The 19354-nt window shown below is 28.1% G+C and overlaps 5 protein-coding genes across 5 annotated transcripts; 2 read left to right on the plus strand and 3 right to left on the minus strand.

The window, feature by feature from the left end:
- Window positions 1-1629: 1629 nt before the first annotated feature.
- LOC129605330 (60S ribosomal protein L7a) lies at window positions 1630-3120 on the minus strand. Its single transcript, XM_055515020.1, has 4 exons — window positions 2967-3120; window positions 2671-2794; window positions 2246-2616; window positions 1630-2010 (listed from the first exon to the last, which is right to left on the minus strand). The coding sequence occupies exons 1-4, from the start codon at window positions 2979-2981 to the stop codon at window positions 1705-1707; spliced, it is 816 nt and encodes a 271-aa protein (XP_055370995.1). The 5' UTR covers window positions 2982-3120; the 3' UTR covers window positions 1630-1704.
- A 360-nt stretch (window positions 3121-3480) lies between these two features.
- LOC129605409 (zinc finger and BTB domain-containing protein 41-like) lies at window positions 3481-5370 on the plus strand. Its single transcript, XM_055515163.1, has 3 exons — window positions 3481-4107; window positions 4169-4523; window positions 4575-5370. Exons 1-3 carry the CDS (start codon window positions 3673-3675, stop codon window positions 5234-5236), a joined length of 1452 nt encoding a protein of 483 aa, XP_055371138.1. The 5' UTR covers window positions 3481-3672; the 3' UTR covers window positions 5237-5370.
- Window positions 5211-6503, minus strand: LOC129605410 (ARF GTPase-activating protein Git-like). Its single transcript, XM_055515164.1, has one exon. It carries the CDS (start codon window positions 6495-6497, stop codon window positions 5301-5303), a length of 1197 nt encoding a protein of 398 aa, XP_055371139.1. The 5' UTR covers window positions 6498-6503; the 3' UTR covers window positions 5211-5300.
- Window positions 6504-6778: 275 nt separating this feature from the next.
- On the minus strand, window positions 6779-9406 carry LOC129605408 (ARF GTPase-activating protein Git-like). Its single transcript, XM_055515162.1, has 2 exons — window positions 9207-9406; window positions 6779-9025 (listed from the first exon to the last, which is right to left on the minus strand). Exon 2 carries the CDS (start codon window positions 8913-8915, stop codon window positions 6921-6923), a length of 1995 nt encoding a protein of 664 aa, XP_055371137.1. The 5' UTR covers window positions 8916-9025; window positions 9207-9406; the 3' UTR covers window positions 6779-6920.
- Window positions 9407-9675: 269 nt separating this feature from the next.
- On the plus strand, window positions 9676-12731 carry LOC129605419 (protein deltex). The gene is made up of 4 exons (XM_055515189.1): window positions 9676-10634; window positions 10718-11823; window positions 11884-12026; window positions 12090-12731. The coding sequence occupies exons 1-4, from the start codon at window positions 10091-10093 to the stop codon at window positions 12388-12390; spliced, it is 2094 nt and encodes a 697-aa protein (XP_055371164.1). The 5' UTR covers window positions 9676-10090; the 3' UTR covers window positions 12391-12731.
- Window positions 12732-19354: the final 6623 nt, after the last annotated feature.

The following is a 19354-nucleotide window of genomic DNA, read 5'->3' on the forward strand; positions in this document are numbered from 1 at the left end:
GGAAGAGAAAATCGTTAACAACGAGATTGCTAATTTTTTGACTGAATAAAAGGTATCTGGCATACTATTCCAAGCTTCTAAAATTTTACTTTCCATGAAACATTCTGATTCCACATTTTGGGATCGATGGCTTTCTAAATCTTCAACAAGCTTCCGCATATTCACAAATTTATTTACCCAAATTGGATTGGATTGCAGATCAATAATTTGCATTTCTAAATTATCTAATCGCATCCAATTAAGGAGGTTATTGTCACAATCTTGCATATCAAATAAATCTGGGTAATTAATAATTTTTAAAATATTTTCGATCCTTTTAAAATCGAGAAATCTTTGTGCAAACTGTTGCTTAATAGAAACAAGAATATTTGTAAATTCATAGGTGAAATTCCAATTAGTTTTTTCAAAAATGTGTATTTCATCAAAAAAAACAAAAATAAAAAGAATATAACATTTGAATATGTTTGGTTTTGAATATTTGTCATTTCGCTATTAGGAAATTATCATTTTTAGGAAATTTTTCATTCAATCAATTTTTCAACGAGTTTTTAGATTTTTTATTAGAAAAAAAATCTATATAAAAATTTGTCGAGGCACAACTATAACGTGCCATCAAATTTTTTTTCCGTGCCAAGTTTGGCACGCGTGCCCTTTAATTGCCATCCATGTCCTAAACCAGTAACTGTGCTGATTGAACATAAAAACTACGGTAAATGCCGGTACTGCCAAAATAAATTTTATATTATTTACATTACGATTTTTATACGAAATGGAACATTTGTTAACCAGTGAAAATATAATGCAGCAGATGAATATGCTTTTTATGTTTTATTTGGCCCCATCTTCATACAACACTGCTAGTAAAATTGTAGGTATACGTACAGTATATATTACTAACGTCAAGTAGCATCGAGCCTTCAACTTTGAAATCATATCAAACTGTTTGAATTAACCGGCCCAATGTTCACTCCGTTTCGATTTCCTGACGGAATCAGATTTTCTTTTTAATGCTGTCAAATTTAATTTTTTGTACATATTTTGTTTTTATGTCGAAAACAAAAATGAACACACAAACATTTTTCTACTGATTACTTGCAGAGCTAATTTAATATTAGAATTTAAAAATCAAATATCTTTAAATATTATCATTTTTTGGCTTCTTTGGATATTGGACATATTTAAGTTCTTTATTTACCATTAATTAGTTGTATAAATTTTCTATAGTTAACACCGTTATATTATGTCCATTATTTCTGATTTTATTCATTAATCCTTTGATTAAAAAAAGAAAAAATAGAATATGGATGTTTTGGTCTTTTGTGAAATTTCCATGCTACTTTTGCCAAATTTACATACATTTCTATTTAAATTAAAAAATTATCTAAATTCCACAAATTGTATATACATACATATATATGTATGTATACTACATATTTGCTCTTGCATCAGCTTGCTCATTTTTTTGTTTTTTTGAATAAGTTACGAAATTCTCTTTTATTTTTATAAAAAATATTTTAAATCAAAATAGGAATTTAAATTTTCCTAATAAAAATGAAAAATTAAACAAAAAATAATAACAATCCTTTCTATTAAGGTTTAGTGTAAAATTTCAGTATAAAAACAGTTAAATTAGTTTACATATTTATTAGACAGTGTCTCAACTTAAAAATTATATCCAAGGAATACAAATTTTGATTTTACACTTTATCCTTGTTTTTGCGCTAATTCTCTAGCTTTAGCTTTTTCTAATTTAGCAATACGAGCCAAACTCTTTGAACCCAAAAGGCCACCACCCCAATGTCTACGAATTTCATCATGTCGATCATTATAATTCGTTTTAACTGATTCAACAATTTTAGACAAATTAGCTCTATCGTTTGATTCAACTCCAGATAATGCAACGCACGTACATGTTTTACGACGTACTAAAAGTCCAAGACGTGCTTTTCCTTTAACTATACAGTATGGTACACCCATTTTTCGACAAAGGGCTGGGAGGAAGAGTACCAACTAAAAACAGATTTAAAAAATATTTAGTAAACTTTTAAAAAAATTTGATTAGTTTTTTTTAAAGAAATAATTTTTAGAAAAAAGAATTAAGTATTAATTTTGTAACTCAGAATGTCAATGTTCAACATGAAAATGAAATTTAAATAAAATTAAAAAATCAATTCAGGTGAAGAAATTCTAGCATCATTGTTGACAAAGCATCAATACAACAAAGACAATTAAAATAACTACTTACTTCGATTGGATCAACATCATGAGCAATTACGACTAATTGCGCTTTTTTTTGCTCAACCAATTTTGTCACAGTGTTGGTTCCAGACCGGATAAAGATAGGCTTCTTTTTTGGAGTAATATCTTTACCCTTAGCCTTTGCCTCAGCAATTTTCTTCAAACGCTGTTTTTTAGCCAAAACAGATTCTGGACGGTATTTCTCCAAAAGTTTAAATACCTTTACTGCTGTCGCTTTGTCCAAGGTTTGGCTGAATTGGTTTATTGGTGGAGGGACCTTCAAACGCTTTTGAAGAACTGACTTTTGTCGTTGAATACGAATATATTTAGGCCATTTTACAAAACGGGATAAATCGCGTTTTGGTTGAATATTTTGACCTAAAAATATATTAAATTAATTAATTCCAAATTTTCACCGATTCAAGCGCTTACCAATCCCAAAGTTCTTTGGCCGTTTTTCAAAAAGGGGATTAACAACTTTTGTAACGACTGGTTTCTTCTCAGCTAAGGGTGCTGGTGCAACTTTCTTAGTTACTGGCTTCTTCTTTTTAATTGGCTTAAAAGAAAATAATTTTATAAGTTAACATGCTCTATTGTTTCATACATGAACATAATCAACATAACAATTTCGGTTTGCTGTGACTTATCATTTAATTAACAAAAAGTTTTGTTAAAAATCAACTTTAACAACAAAATCATATAATTATTTAAAAACACAACTAATTTACCTTTTTTACCACCATATTTTATGGTTTTTTTCTACGCAGATTATGAAAAAGTACACAGATTATTATTACTCTTTAATAAAAAGAGTCTCAGCTTTTCAGAGCTGTCAAAAAAAGGAAAAGTTAAAACCGGATATTGTGTAAAAATCCAATATTTTAACAAAAAATATCCCTCAGGTTACCGAAGCGCTTTTGCGTTGAAATTTTAAAACATTTTTTCATGTATTTTTTATCTCTTTTAGTTCACTACATATACTAGAGATATAAATTGCAAAAATGGTAATAGACCAACAACTTGTATTTTTCAAATTTAGGTAAAATTACTTAAAAGTAATAATTGTAAAACAAAAATATGGACGAAAATTGGAAATTTCAAATTTGTTACGTAGTTATATTATGCAAGTATGTTGTTTGCCACATATAAATATGAATGTTACCTTGGTTTGCTAGCTCAAAAATTAAGTTTTGTTGTCAATATGACAACTGACAGCTGATCATTTAGCTGTTTGTTTTGTCTTTTGCAAAATTTACGTATTAAGTAAAATTATTTTTTAAATTTTATTATTTTATCCAATACTAGATATTTATATTCTTGGAATATGCATATTACATTATTTTTTCCACTTTTAAAAAAGACATAATGAAAGTTTTCAAAAAATATAGATTGAGTGTAAAATTTTAATATCAATTGATCCAAATTTCATTAAAAATGGGCAAAAATTCAGAAAAAAATATGTCAATGGCACCTTCGAAGAATAACGTAGCTGGTAAATTACGTAGCGAGAGAACCAAAAAGTTAATGATGAAATGCCAAAAATGTCACCTCAAGTTTTCATCCCAAAAGAAATTTATTCAACATCTTAGAGAACATGCAAATTCCAGAAATAGATATGGCAAATCAACTCAATGTGATAGTTGTTCAATGGTTTTCCCTACTCAAACAAAAGCGATTCAACACAAACATAGAGCACATCCAGATATTCCAAACAGTTTTTGTCAATTTTGCGGAAAATTATTTGTATTGAAAAATTCTTTAGATGAACACTTGGCAAAAGAACATGCTAATCAAATGTCTCAATCCTGCAATTTGATAAAATGTGATCATTGTTCAGCAACGTTTTCTAATGCTGTAGCTTTGCAATATGTAAATTTGAATTGTTATATCGATATAAAAAAAACCAAACTTTTTCGTTTTATTATTCTAGCACGTGAAATCCTTACATCAACAAATCAATTATTTACTCGCAAATGATTTGTACATTCCACCATCATCTACAAAAATAATACGATCAAATTCATCCGAACTTTTTTCAGCATATTACTGTCATCTTTGTGGTGTAGAATACATGATAAAAAATAGCCTTAAAAAACACTTGTACGAAATTCATCAACCTGAAGAGAGAAACAAGAAACCTGACGATCTAATTAAATGTAGAACATGTGAAGCAATTTTTTTCACGAAATTGGCGTACGAAAAACATCTTGTGTTTCATAAACCTAATGATTTTTATGCTGCTAATCAAGAAGCGAGAATGAAAGTTGTTAGTCGTGTAGACCAAGGTGATAAACGATATTTTCAAATTTTATAGTTTTTAACAAGGTCTTTTTCAGATTTTGATATTTCAAGGGTTCCGTTGTTGCAAGAAATAAATATTATGATGAAGCAGATGACTGAAAGTAATATGTTACCCCAAAATGGCTTAGGAACACCAAATATTCTAACAAATCCAATTAAAATAGAACCAGATGATTCAAATGTAGGTTTAGAACCTTCATTTCAAAACAAAAGTTTAGATATTATTCCGATTCAAAGTGTTAAGGTTGAAAAATTTAACGTGTCTGAAAAATTTCTCCCATCAGGAGCTTTTGATAAGACGGATTATGATCAAAATCAATCTCAAACAAATAAATTAATTTTAACCAAAAATACAGAATTAGAAAATAAAAAAATTCAAGAAAAAAATAAAATTTCAACGCTTAATAGAAAAATATTTCAAACCAAGAAAATTTCTTCAGAAACTAAACCACCAATTATTACAAAATCTAATAGTAAAAATCCCTCTCCAACTGACTCAGGCGCTAGTTTTAAAGAGATTGATAAAACCTCAAAGGCTTGTACGATTGTGTCCAATAAATTGGAAAATAAAATTGTAATAAAAAGTAGAACTGATGCCACAATGGAGATAGTTGATTCACAAAACAAAGTAATTTTACTGAAAAAAGTTGTATTGAAAAAAAAACCAAAAGTTAAGGTGAAAATGGAAAATCAATAAAGTTACTTTAATTAAATTTTTTCCAATACTGATAAATATTTCTTTTCAAATTAAGTTTTAAATATTAAAAAGGTGCTGTATAGTCATCGTCAGCTACATCATCGTACAATGGCTCATCGTCAGATAAATTAGAAACAGATCCACAAGGTCTCAGCTTTCTTACAGGTGATATGTCGACTGGTCTTAAATTGGCCATGTTTTGACGTCGTTTGGCATCTATTAACACATCAGTTAGTAAACCAAAAAACTGATTTGGACTAAACCTTGCTAATTTTTGACGACCTTGGTTACGAGTTGCGCTTAAAAAAGGATTTGCTGGCAGAAAAGGCACTGCCCCACTATCTGGATTGAGAGAACTTGTAACCCAAATAGCTTCATTTTCTCGACGATCAACCTCATCATATAAATCCATTACCAGTTCTTCAAACATTTTATTCGGCACCAATTGTAATTTTCCTCGAGCTATTTTTAAATGTTCACTCATTTCAGTATTTTTTCTTTCCGGTATAATTAAATGCTTCCCAGATATATGATCTGGTTTTTTATCACCTAAAAATGTAACGATTCGGTCTGTTACTTCATACATTGCTTCAATTAACCTTTCCGCAATAACTGTATGATCATTATTTTTGGCTACTTCGATTGGAGTTTGTCCATTTCCATCAATAACATTTATGTTAGCACCATAAACTATCAATAATTCAATTTGTGATGCTTGTCCAAATTTCGCTGCTACATGCAAAGGGGTTGACTGTTTTTCCTCATAAAAATAGTTAGGGTCACCCCCTTGCACTAAAAGTCTCAAAGATGTTTCTAAATTACTCGATCGAACACTTGCATGAAGTTGTTTACTTAACTCAACTTCTCCTCCAAGCGTACCATCGTAATGAATTTTCGGTTTTAAAACAAATTGTAGATTGCAATGCTTTGCTTGTATAAAATCTGCTTTGTTTGGGTGAAGTGGTTCCTTTGGGGTTGGCTTGTGTTTTGGAATTTTATTATTGCTTACATCAAATAATGAATGTTCCCATATATTATTCGCACTTTGTGCAAGTATCTTAATAAAGTTAAGTTGTGACAATGGCCAATAACCTTGTCGTAAACTCTTAATGATACTAACATGACGACCCAAACTACGATGAATTGAACAACAGTCTGAGCAAAGCAAAATACCTCGATTTAAAGAAGCCCATGAAGGATCAGAAGCTCCACAATCTCCACAAATCTCGCTTTGAGGTTTAAGTTTTAGGCGTATACTCATTGTTTGAGTAAGAAATTGAAAATATATGTGATGGGTGCGTTATAAGTATTTCCTGTCAATTGAAAAGCTTTCTTTATCGATTTTTTATTTGAGCATTGCATACCCAAAGTCTTATCTTGTTTATTTACACATTTGAATATTTACATAAATCGACATGAAGGGCCTCAATATGTTGTAGTTATAAATCAACAAAAATAATGAATCAAAACTTTAATTAAATTGCATTTATGTGTGTATTAAACTTTGTTTTATTTATTTTATTTTAATGAGACTCGGTATCGTCAGAAAATATTTGAGTAATTGATTTTTTATTCTAAAGTTTAAAAATTTCTTTTAAATCAAATACAAGAATTACTGGTTAATATACAAACAAAAACTTAATCTTATTAAACTTCTCTTAAAATTAAGAAAAAAACAGTAATATTATTGAAATTGTATTACAAGTGTCTTAGTTGCACTGGCTAAATGTAAAGCACAATCGCGAACTTCTTGTATAAAAGCTTCAATTGCTGGATTGTCACTTGTCTGAATAGACTTTGCCAAATTTTCGCATTCTTTTTGCATTAAACTTGTATAAACATTCAATTGTTTTATGGCAACTGAAATAGTCTCGTTACAATTATCTAATGGAAATAATGAAATCAAATCTCCGACAGCAACTTTGATACGTTCTGCGCATGGAACGAATGTGTTATTTTGATTTTGAATATCTTGCATTGCGACACATAGTTCCTTTAAACGTTTTGTTATAACATCTATTCGACTGCGTACATCCTCAGCAAAGTTTACTGGAACTTCGTTTGCTTTCTTTTCTCCACCTCCAATTTGGTACATACTTGTTGCTGTTCGGCATGATTCAACAGGATTTTTTATGACATTAGCTGGTCTTGTTTCGTACATACTGGCAGGTCGCTTTGCTGTGGATTGTGAGTTTCCTTGACTTGATGATGAACCATCATCCATTTGATCATTATCTTTTTCATTTACATCAATTCTTAAAGGAACATCGTAAATATTTGTAAAACTATCGTTTTGAGGGCTTTCCGAAAATTTCAATTTTAAATGAGTATTTTCTGCAGACAATTGGTGCACAACTGATTTTAATTCATTAACCTCAGACATGTAATAAATCAACTGTTTTCTAAGATCTTCTACTAAAGCACTTGAAGTAGCGTTGAGAGGTGGCACATTATTGGTGTGTAGAGTTTCATGGTGGATTAAAGGAGTTAATGCTGCATAATCATCGTCAGCTACATCATCGTATAAGGGTTCATCATCGGATAAATTAGAGTTAGATGCACCATCAACTCTTAACTTTCTAGGTAAAGCATTAACTGGTCTTAAATTGGCCATGTTTTGCCGTCGCCTAGCGTCTAATAAGACGTCTGTTAATAAACCAGAAAACTGAATAGGACTAAATCGAGCCAATTTTTGACGGCCCTGATTTCGGGTTGCACTTAAAAAAGGATTTGCTGGCAGAAAAGGCACTGCGCCACTGTCTGGGTTGAGAGAACTTGTAACCCATATAGCTTCATTTTCTCGGCGATCGACTTCATCATATAGATCCATTACTAGTTCTTCAAACATTTTGTTTGGCACCAGCTGTAACTTTCCTCGGGCTATTTTCAAGTGCTCACTTATTTCTAGATTTTTTCTTTCTGGAATACTTAAATGTTTTCCTGAGGCATGATCAGGTTTTTTTCCTCCAAGAAAAACTATTATACGATCCGTTACTTCATACATTGCCTCAATCAGTCTTTCAGCAATAGCATTATGGTCGTTATTTTTTGCAATTTCTATTGGTGTTTGCCCATTTCCGTCAACAACGTTAATACTAGCACCATAAACTATTAACAATTCAATTTGGGAGGTTTGACCAAATTTAGCCGCTACATGTAAAGGTGTAGATCTTTTTTCTTCATGAAAATAATTTGGGTCCGCCCCTTGTACTAGAAGTCGCAACGATGTTTCCAATATTCCAGAACGAACACTTGCATGAAGTTGTTTGCTTAGCTCATTTTCTCCATTTGGTGTATTGTCATAGTGGACATTAGGCTTCAAAACAAATTGCAAGTTACAATGTTTGGCTTTGATAAAATCTGATTTATTCGGATGTAATGGATCTTTTGGCGTAGGTTTACGTCTAATATTCTTATTATTCGTTGTTTCGAGAAGTGAATGTTCCCATATACTATTTGCGTTTTGTGATAAATTTTTGACGAAATTTAAAACAGATTGCGACCATTGTCCTTGTCTTAAACTCTTCACAATACTGACATGACGACCTAAGCTTCGATGAACTGAGCAGCAATCTGAACAAAGCAATATACCGCGGTTTATAGATGCCCATGATGGATCCGATGCCTCACAATCACCACACAACTCCGTTTGAGGTTTGAATTTTGAACGTGATGTCATTACTTATAAAATTTATATTTTGCAAATTTAAAGTCTATTGCTAAGCGTTATTCTAAGCCAATCTCATTTATAAAACTTGAGATATGTAATTGCTGAAGAATCCGACTTCCCTAGAAAAGTAAACATTTAGTATTACTTGAACCAAATTTTGCCTTACGTCTGATTCGATTTATACATAGATATATTGATTTCAACTCAAAATTTTTAAGTTTAGTTATTTAAATTTTTAATAATGCCTTCTGATCAAGCTATTTTACATACAAAGGGCAAAATAACTATATACATGCCTACCTGACTAAATATAAATCTCATAGTTTTCAATATTTCTCCTTTCAATATTTAAAGTTTTTAATTTGAGACTCTTTAATTTTGAATCGGTATGTAATTGAAATATTTTATTCCGAATCAAAATTTATCAATAATATTATTTAATTTCCTATCCTTACTTTTTCTTTTACAAACATATTTACTATTTCTTAAATTAAAGTCAATATTTGAAATGTCAAAACTATGTTTGACTTTTGTCGCAAGTTGTCAGCGCAAACTCAACCGTCTTGACTTGATCAATCGAAATGGCAGCACGGGATTTTGTTTAAGTAACCATTTTGGTTTTTAGACGAAATGTCAATTCAATGCACTTGTAAGATTACCTATACCTTCATATTTTTCTAATAAAAAGTTTACTTTTGCAAAAATTTAAGTGAAATAATAATTAAAATAGTTACAAAAAGTTTATTGTACAATTTTTGTAAAACGCGGATATAAAAATAAGTGAAAAATGGATCATTGAATAAATAATGAATAGTGTTGCTACTTGATACACTTTAGGTGTAAGGTGTAACAAGTAAGTAAAAAAAATTGCTGTTGTTTGCAAATTACGAGTGACTTCTCAAAAAAAATCCATGATCCTCTAAAAATATTTTCTTAAAATACAGTATAGTTTAGTTTATAATACTCAACATACAAAATGGGTTTTTAAACGAGGAAATCAAATTTCAAATAAAAGTGTCATTTAATTATTCCAGTTGAATCACAACAAAAAACTGCACCAACTTTAGAGTACAAAGAAAATTTAGCCATAGAATTAAAATCACAACCTGTTATATTAAGTATCTTAAAATTGAGAGATTCTCAATTTTAAATTTGGCAAAATATAGAGTATTATAATAAGAGACATGGCAAACACATCAAGTTTAAGTAATCATGCAGTTGTAGTATGGGAATATGAGACTCGTGGGGGAAAATGGTTACCGTATTCTCCTGCTGTCAGTCAACATTTGGAAAGGGCTCATGCAAAAAAATTAACGCGAGTGTTGTTAAGCGATGCTGATCCTGATTTTGAGCAAATTTATGTCAATGTACGGACAATGACTCAAAGTACCGAGGATACTGATCTCTCAACTTTAAATGTGAATCGTGTTTTATATAAACCCAGCTCACCAGCCGGAAAAGGTACAAAGTGGGAATGGTGTGGCACAAGCGGAACAGATTGGTATCCATATAACATGAATGTTCAAATCATTATAGAAGAGGCATGGGCTAAAGGGGAACAGACATTCGACTTATCTACTACAAATATAGGTATGCCGTATGTAATGAACTTTTGCAATATGACTCAAGTAAGGAAACCTAATGGACCAGCTAGATGTATTAGGAGAATATTGCAGGCCCCTTATCCGTTAGTTAAAATAACACCAGCACAAGCTATTCAATTAAACAGTAAGTATAGTTTAGGAGCCCACTAAAATTTTAACAAATTTGTCCGTTTTTTAATATTTCTATGCATAATTCTACTTTTGTAGCATTTGCAGAATGTAAGCAATTACAATCTACTCCAAGAATACCACCAAAACCTCTTCCAAAACCAAAACATCTTCAATCAACACCCTTGCCGTTACCACCAACTGCAAATTTATCAAATTTACATATAAGCAATCATCCTCAAACTTCAGGTGTTAGTAAAAATCGGCCAATTAAAGCGACAAAAAAACATGGCGAATTTTCTACTTCAACGACAACCAATTTAGCCAGACAAATCCTAAATAATCTTAATATATTTGGGCATAAGCATGCGCCGTCAACGGCTTCAGCAAATTCTCATCACAATCATCAAAGCGGTACCACACCTATTCATCAACTAAGTAATTCTCTGAATTCGGGGAGCATTGTGAATAGTAAATCAAGAACTCCACCACCTGTACCACCACACTCCTTTAACAGCTTTTCACATTCAAATATTTTTACAGCGTCAATGAATAGCCATTATAGCCGAAGTTCAGATGGATCACATCGTAGTCGTCTTTCTTCTCATCGATCGCGCTCTAGAACACGTGCTTCAGATACCGATTCAAATAGTTTAAAGTCACATCGCCGACCCAGCGTTGATACAGTTTCAACATATCTAAGTCACGGGAGTCATGAAAGTAAAGACAGCCTACGAAGTAGAAATTTTGCAGTATCTGTTAATGATTTATTAGATGTTTCGATTGGTTCAGATGAGGTATTTAGTAGCCAGCAATCGATTGGGATACCAATAAATGGTAGTATGCATCATAGTATTAATCGTGGTAGGAGAACTTCTTCGCATGGTCACCATTCTGCTCTAAATGTTAACGGAAATGCTGGCAGTAGTGGTATATCGTCATTACCCCCAACGCCACCACCCTTGCCACAACAACAAATCGCTGGTTCGATCGTTGGTGTGGATCCAGCTAGTGATATGATAAGTAGATTCGTAAAAGTTGTTGATCCACCTAAATGGCCGAATGCACAACCATGTCCAATGTGTATGGAGGAATTAGTTCATCAATCACAGAACCCAACAATTTCATTAAGTCGATGTCAGCATTTAATGCATTTGCAGTGTTTGAATGAAATGATTATAAATCAACAAAAAGAAATTAATAAGGTAGAAATTTAAAAAAAAATCTTTGAAAAAAAAATATTTAAAATTGTGTTTAATTTTAAGAACCTTTACATTGAATGTCCAGTATGTGGCATTGTTTACGGGGAAAAAATTGGCAATCAACCTCCTGGAACAATGTCATGGGTAATCATACCAAAAAGTTTACCAGGACATGAAGGTCAAAACACTATACAAATTGTTTATAAGTAAGTATAAAATAAAGCAATTTCTAATAATATGTGATTTGTTCACAATTTCGTTTTCTTTAGTATTGCATCTGGAGTACAAACAGAAGAACATCCACATCCAGGTCGTGCATTTTTTGCTGTTGGATTTCCAAGAATTTGTTACTTACCTGATTGCCCATTGGGAAGAAAAGTTTTGCGTTTTTTAAAAATTGCATTTGATCGTCGATTATTATTTTCTATTGGACGTTCAGCTACAACTGGTCGAGAAGATGTTGTTATATGGAATAGTGTAGATCATAAAACTCAATTTAACATGTTTCCAGATCCCACATATTTACAACGATGTATGCAGCAACTTGTTCATTTAGGCGTAGTTGATTAAAATTAGAAAATCTGTATACACAATTTAAACATCAAACACTTTCATTAGTTGTATATCAAAAAAATATATTTTCTATTAAAATCGAAAAAATAATCAAATGTTGAGAAATGATCATTTCAAATCAATGATCATGATATATGAACCTTTTTTTATAAACAAATTAGAATAATAAAGTTTATTTATTGCTAATGCCACCATTAACGGGTGGCTATTCTGTTACAACTTAAATTAAAACATTAAATTTTATTTAGCTCTTCTGGAAAACTTTAAAATTTTATGAATTTGACAAAAATTTTTGTATCTGGAATTTTAAATTATCTAGAAAATTAGAAACATTTGTGCAATTTACATCCATATAAATAAACAAATAAAAATTTAAAAGAATTTCACATAACTATTTACCACTTATATACAGAATGGTATTACAATAAATGAAAATTCTTGCCATTACTAAATTAAAATTGATTGTTAAAGAAATTTATATTATAAAACATAGCCATACAAAATGAAAATTCCTTAAATTACTTTAAAAAAGTAATAGTTTTTAAATATTTTGTTTTTTTTTTTATATAAAATAGTTTTTTAAATATAAATCAACTATGTATGTATATGAAAAGGGCATTTAAGAGTCTGCTAATATTAAATTTAATTTTACAAATCATGGTTATTTTGTAAATAGTTTTATTTTAGTTTTAAAAATTTACTTATACTTATACATAATTGGATTATCCATATTAAAACCTAGTTATGAAATTTGCATGAAATAATTCAATTCCCTTTTTATATTAAAATTTTATTTAAAGAAAAAGTTACCCAGTTTCTAACAACTCGAATTAAAGTAGAACTATAAAACTAATAAACGCATAACACCTAAATATGTAAGTTTTAATACAAATTATGAAATTTATTATTATTTTTTATTGCAAAATTTCAAACTTTATTAAAAAAATATGAAATTGTATTTTCATGTTAGCCTAAATTTTTATGGTAATTTTTTTAACGATCATTAAATTTTAATAGAACGTTAAAACAAATTACTTATTGGATTTCGATTCAAATTAATTGTGATTCCTTACTGGTAACATTTTTAAAAATTAAGAGGTTAAATATAAAATATTTGAATAATTATATAAAGCTTTATTATAAGTTCTTCCATTTTTATTGTATTATTTATAGTTTATATTTTTATATTAATACTTTAAGAATTTAGTTTTAAGAATTTAATTTTTTAGTACGTTCTAATGAGTTTTTAAATTTTTAACTTTTACGCATATTGGTTAGTAATTTTTTAAAACTTTCATTTCAAAGGCAATCTATAACTCATTTGTGGTTTATATTATTGTGTGTGAATTTTTTATTTGTTTTCTTAAAATGTGTGATCTATTTTTGTTATGAACTTTTCTCATTTAGAACATTTTTATTCATTTAGAATAATATTTTTATTATAATTTGTTCAATGCTCTCTATAGATTTGAATCAATAAATGATTTCAACAATTTAATTATAATAATTGATATTAATTTCAGTTCTTATTGAATTCTTATTGAATGAGAGATTTTTTATTCAAATGTACAAGTTGCTAAAATTAAATAATTTTTGGTGTGGTGAATACATATAGTGTTGCTTAGAATTCATTTTACTCATAACAAACCAATTTATAATTTCCATCGATAAAATTTATTTCAAACACTAAATTTGTCACAAAATCGACATTTTTTTTCCATTCGTGTCTTATTCTCATTAATAAATCTCGTTTAATTTTCTCATCCAGTATTATTTTCTAAAATATTTACTTACGTAGTTCTCTATTTTATTTTATATTTTTACATTTCTACATTTACATTTCTCTGCCATTTGAATGTTTTTAAGCGGCAACTATATCAAGATCATTTATATTTAAAATAAAGCAATCATATAAGTTGAGTAGATAACTTTCGTTTTAGAAGATATTTTATTCATCTGTTAAATTTTTCATACATATATGAAAAATCTGATTATTTCAAAAACTTAAAACTCGTGTTTATTGTTCCTTAAACAGAAATCTCGAAACGATATTTTATGTTAAATTAGGAAGATTTTTATGTACTAAGTTAACTAATAACAAATTATTCAAATTGCCTTAAATATAATAATTTGCAAGATAATGAAATTTAATAAGACAAACTTTTTAACTTGTCTTTAAATTAATTTAAAACATAGCATTACTGCCATCTTATCTCTTTTTAAATTTTTCCTTACATAATTTTTTCATTTAACTTTCTTCTAAACAAGAAACAATTCTTAAATTCTAAATATGTAATTAAATAATTTTGAAAAGAAAGACAATTTCATACATTGATCATTTTTTTTTATCTTGTTGTTCTCTTGGATTTTTTAATTTTAGTGTGTTTTCAAAGAATGATAGACTGCAGTTGTTCGTTAGACTGTTAAAAATATTTTAAATTTATACTTGAACAATTAAATTTTTAATTAATAAGAAACCAGAGTTTATTATTATAGATTTAAATGTAAGATAATGATAAAAAAAGACAAATTCCGTATTATTTTAAAAAGCTATAAAGACAATTTAACTTCTGTATACAATATAAAAATGGATTTTATATTGAAAAATAGTAGAAAAAATAAACAAATATATTTTATATAAATTAAATTACATATTTTTTTTTGTTTTAATAAGTATAATTGTTTTTAATAACAATTTTTGTTTTTAATTATCTTCATTCTATAAAGGAAAACGGTAAAACCTAGTAAAACTGTGAAGGTGAACCATTGAAATGGGTTTGATAGAATCAATAAGAGTAAAATTTGTCTCAAATTATCAGATCGTCTACGCCCTGTGGAATAATTTAAAAAATGTTGGAATTTCATTTTCTAATTCACTATTATTCCAATATGTACTCCAAAGATTTTTTCAATTTAAAAAGACATTTCAATAACTTAATTAAAATGTTTAAACTGTTAAACTTCTAAAACTTGCAATGAATATTGAATTCAAGTTTTCAAATTCAATTTGAACTTAAATTATAGGGCATGATTATAAAATGTATACAAAATTTATTCACTTTGTTTTTGAAAGTGAGACGATCAGTCGATAATTTAAAAAAAAATGCACAAATCCAATTGATAAAATGAGTTTATCTTTGTCACAAATCTAATGAGGAAAAAATGAGTTTTATTGGAAAAATGAAATAGCCATTAAAAGACGGAGAATTCGGATTTGAAAGTGAATTAAAAGTGAGTAAGAAAAACGAGATATTCAATTAGGCTGTGAATCATCATCATTTATTCACTTTCTGTGAAAAAACCAATTGAAAAAACGTATAATCTTATTGGAAAAAAGAAAAATTTTGTATTTCATCAAATCTAAAATTTTTTACGATGATGTTTTTGTTTATAATTTTTTAAATGACAACAATAGTTTTAAAATTATGTAATTAAAATAAAAAAAAGTACGTCAAAGATTTCACTTTCCATTTTTAATCACCAAATAAAATAAAATTCAGAAAGAGAAAAATTAAAGAAAATTAACCATTCAATACACTGATTAATCTCAACGGTGATCCAAAAAAACAAGTTATCATGATTTTGTCTTTTATAGAATAATGTCTGGTCTTGACTCTTGTGCAACATAAATGCATCATGAATATTTTGGAAATGATATTCTACCAGTTAAGTAAAACAATTTTTTTTTTTATAAAAACATGATATCACCTTTCCATTAAAATAAGAAAATGTAAAAAAAAAAATCATGAAAAGTCCTAAAATGAAAAACAGTAGTGTACATGTTAATTTTGTTGTACTCGTTCTGATCTTCCCTAATATGGTAGTAATGTTTATTATTAATTGCATTTTTTTTATGTTGTACTCGTACCATATTTTTTTAATAAATTATTTTAAACAGAATTGTTATCATGGTGGTGCTTTATTATAAAACAACTCATTATGTTTCTTATTTTTACCTGGGCTTAAAGGACGAGGGATGTGCAAGTACAATTGCAGTATTTTTAATAACGAAAACTATTTCCAATTTAATGATTTCCCATATATTGGAATGAAATAGAAATTTATATACTTTAAAAACAATTTAAATACAACACGGAACATAATTTGAACTTTAGAATTCAGTGACTCTTACGTATAATCTGTAAAAATATCCAATGTATGCTAAAGAAAATAAATAATGTATATAACAACATTCTTTGCAAAACTTATTAAAGTTGTTTTCTTGAACATATGTACACATGTATGTAAATATTTCAGATAGTTTGGGTATGTGAGCACCTAACCATTATTTTAAACAACATTATATAAGTTTATCCTCGTTTAAAAAAATTAAATTAAAATCAAAAAAATTAATGAAAAATATTGTTTTTACTTTTTTTTAGAGTCATTTAAAGTAGTCTGGAAATTGATAAAAATCTGCGTTTAAATTTTGAAAATTCAAAATTAGGTAAGCAATGAGAACAATAAGCAAAGAAAATACACGATATGCCAATTCGATAAAAAATAATGCTGAATTTTTATAAAATATGCAAGTTTGGGAAATAAAAAAGTGAAAAAGAGTTGGCACCTATACTAGACTTATGCCAAGTTAGCTTAATTTTTAATTTTCTCATGTGACCTATATTATCAGAAGGCGAATTACATGAGAATGCACCGAGTACTTCCATAACTACATTTACAAGCTGATTCTGAACATTAATAAGGTTTAATGCAGTAAGAGCTACATATGAAAATGAATTGAACTTAATCTTATACAAGAAAGCTTGAAATTTCTGTTGATCATACGAGTACCATTTATTTCAGTTCCTTTTATTAGTGCAAAACTTATTTAGAATGACTAATTTTGGAGAAAATTCTGTGGTAATCGACACCTAGTGTAAATTGAATATCAATGAATTTTTGAACCAATCTTAAAACTACTTTTCAATTGTAAAACAAATTAAAAAGAAAAAAGCAAAATACATAATTTCAAATCATTATACAAGAAATCAACTGATAAAACAACATCAACGATTAAAAGCCTTGAACTACATTTTATAGACCCATATTTGGATTGAAATTAATGTTCGGGTTTTTTTTAATTTTTTTTTGAATTTGCAATGTGCATTTCGTTTATGCAATGAAAAGTCTGTATTGGTATAATCTGAAAATAAAGAAAAAGGGATACTTTTATGTTGTGAAAACTTGTAGACTTGGGAATGATGATGTCATCGTACTTGATTTAATTTTATGCACTAAAATTGATTGGTAATGGTAAAATTAGGTACAGAAATTTATTTATTAGTGGGACAGAAGTGAAATGATGAATTAATATTACTAAATTACAATGAAAAAAATATGGGTTACAAAATCCCTTGAGATGACATCATACACAGCAAAAATGAGAAATTTTATATATTTTGGAAAATTGTCCAAAAAAATTAAGTAATTACCAATTAAGTTTAGTGATAATTAAATAAAAATATATGTATAAAGTCCCACGAAAGGAAAAATTAGCTTTTAAAGCATAATCACAACCGAATCTCACATATGTATGTATGTATAAAATTATACAGAAATTTTGGCAAGAAATGAAATTAATTAAATTACTTGTAGGGAATTTTTAATTTTTAAATCTATTATAACCCATTAGGCACTGTAAAATTTTGTTGCCAATTATGAAGTTTTATTACAAACGTATTTTTGGTCAACTAGTGGACAATATTCAATTTTTCGTATTATGTATGTCTAGTAGGGAAACATTTTTGTGATAGTTTTTAATGTGTAAAAATGGGAAGAACAGGACGAAATAAGGAAAAACCTTACATAAACTAATTTTAATCAGTTAATAAAAAAAGGCTGTCTATCAAAATGCAGAACAATTAGAATTGTTTTGTTGAAAAAGTCAAATTGACGTTAGACTAGCATTTTAAAAGGTAACCATAGTTTCTTTAGTAAATTGAGTAATATTCGATAGACTTGTTTCGATAGATAAAAAACAAAGTTGCATTCAACCACGGATTTAAAGGTTTAGAAAATGTTATGTCGGCAAATCGACTTATAATTTGGCGAAACTTTTGCTAAATTTAAAAATAATTTGTAAAAAATTTTTAATTTTTTTTTTTGTTTTTGGGTTTATAATATTAAACAATATTACAGAATGACGTAAATTAACAACATTGCAATAACTTATTAATTTAAAGTAGAAGAAAATATTTTATGGAATTTTCAGTTTCCTATTTTGGTATTTTACCTTTACCTTTTAAATCAATATATGGTTAATTTCAGATTTTTTTTTAATTTATTTTTTTATGCTTATTTTCCTTTTTAAATAAAATACTTAAATATGTTTGTATTTCTTATCTTTAAACAAAATATTTATATGATATTGTATATCAAATGATGTGACTTAAAGTTATATTTAAATACATACCAACATAAATAGTAATAAAACATAATACAAAAAGTTAAATATTATAGTTATACACATTCAATAAAATTATGTATCAATAATAAATATGGTGACATGATGAATATTTAGTTGCACATATTATGATGCACCTATGAGTTTTATATAAATTATACATATATGTACATTGGTTTTGTTTTAGTCTATAATTTTTCTGTCTTTCTTATTTATTTTAAATTTAATCGCATTATAAAACGCATCGTATAACACTTTAAGAAGAAAAAAAATGTAACCAATTTAAGCTTTAATTTTTCACGAAAATTCATTTTCCATTTCAGTTGATTATATCTATCGTTGACGATTGGTTGCGCCTCATTAATTATCGTAATTAAATATTTTACCAACAAAATATTATTTAAATAATAAATAATTTAAAGTATACCACATATAATTTTTATTTAAATCAAAACGAAAAATTGGTGATATTTTAAGTCCACATATTCTGAAAGACACAAACATTAAAATTATTTCAAATATTATGTGAATTAAGTTCAGGTTAAATGAATTGCTTAA

The sequence above is a fragment of the Condylostylus longicornis genome, unplaced genomic scaffold (genome assembly GCF_029603195.1).
Source record: "Condylostylus longicornis isolate FDR11 unplaced genomic scaffold, ASM2960319v2 ptg000013l, whole genome shotgun sequence".
Taxonomy (NCBI): domain Eukaryota; kingdom Metazoa; phylum Arthropoda; class Insecta; order Diptera; family Dolichopodidae; genus Condylostylus; species Condylostylus longicornis.

Excerpts from the sequence above, each read along its gene's own strand:
- LOC129605330 (XM_055515020.1), bottom strand. Across the intron at positions 2,617-2,670 it reads GCCAAAGAACTTTGGGATTG|GTCAAAATATTCAACCAAAA; the intron begins GTAAGCGCTTGA and ends ATATATTTTTAG. Across the intron at positions 2,011-2,245 it reads ATGATGTTGATCCAATCGAA|TTGGTACTCTTCCTCCCAGC; the intron begins GTAAGTAGTTAT and ends ATCTGTTTTTAG.
- LOC129605409 (XM_055515163.1), top strand. The coding sequence starts at position 3,673 with ATGGGCAAAAATTCAGAAAAAAATATGTCAATGGCACCTTCGAAGAAT. Across the intron at positions 4,108-4,168 it reads ATGCTGTAGCTTTGCAATAT|CACGTGAAATCCTTACATCA; the intron begins GTAAATTTGAAT and ends TTATTATTCTAG. Across the intron at positions 4,524-4,574 it reads TGTTAGTCGTGTAGACCAAG|ATTTTGATATTTCAAGGGTT; the intron begins GTGATAAACGAT and ends GGTCTTTTTCAG.
- LOC129605410 (XM_055515164.1), bottom strand. The coding sequence starts at position 6,497 with ATGAGTATACGCCTAAAACTTAAACCTCAAAGCGAGATTTGTGGAGAT.
- LOC129605408 (XM_055515162.1), bottom strand. The coding sequence starts at position 8,915 with ATGACATCACGTTCAAAATTCAAACCTCAAACGGAGTTGTGTGGTGAT.
- LOC129605419 (XM_055515189.1), top strand. The coding sequence starts at position 10,091 with ATGGCAAACACATCAAGTTTAAGTAATCATGCAGTTGTAGTATGGGAA. Across the intron at positions 10,635-10,717 it reads ACAAGCTATTCAATTAAACA|CATTTGCAGAATGTAAGCAA; the intron begins GTAAGTATAGTT and ends CTACTTTTGTAG. Across the intron at positions 11,824-11,883 it reads AACAAAAAGAAATTAATAAG|AACCTTTACATTGAATGTCC; the intron begins GTAGAAATTTAA and ends TTTAATTTTAAG.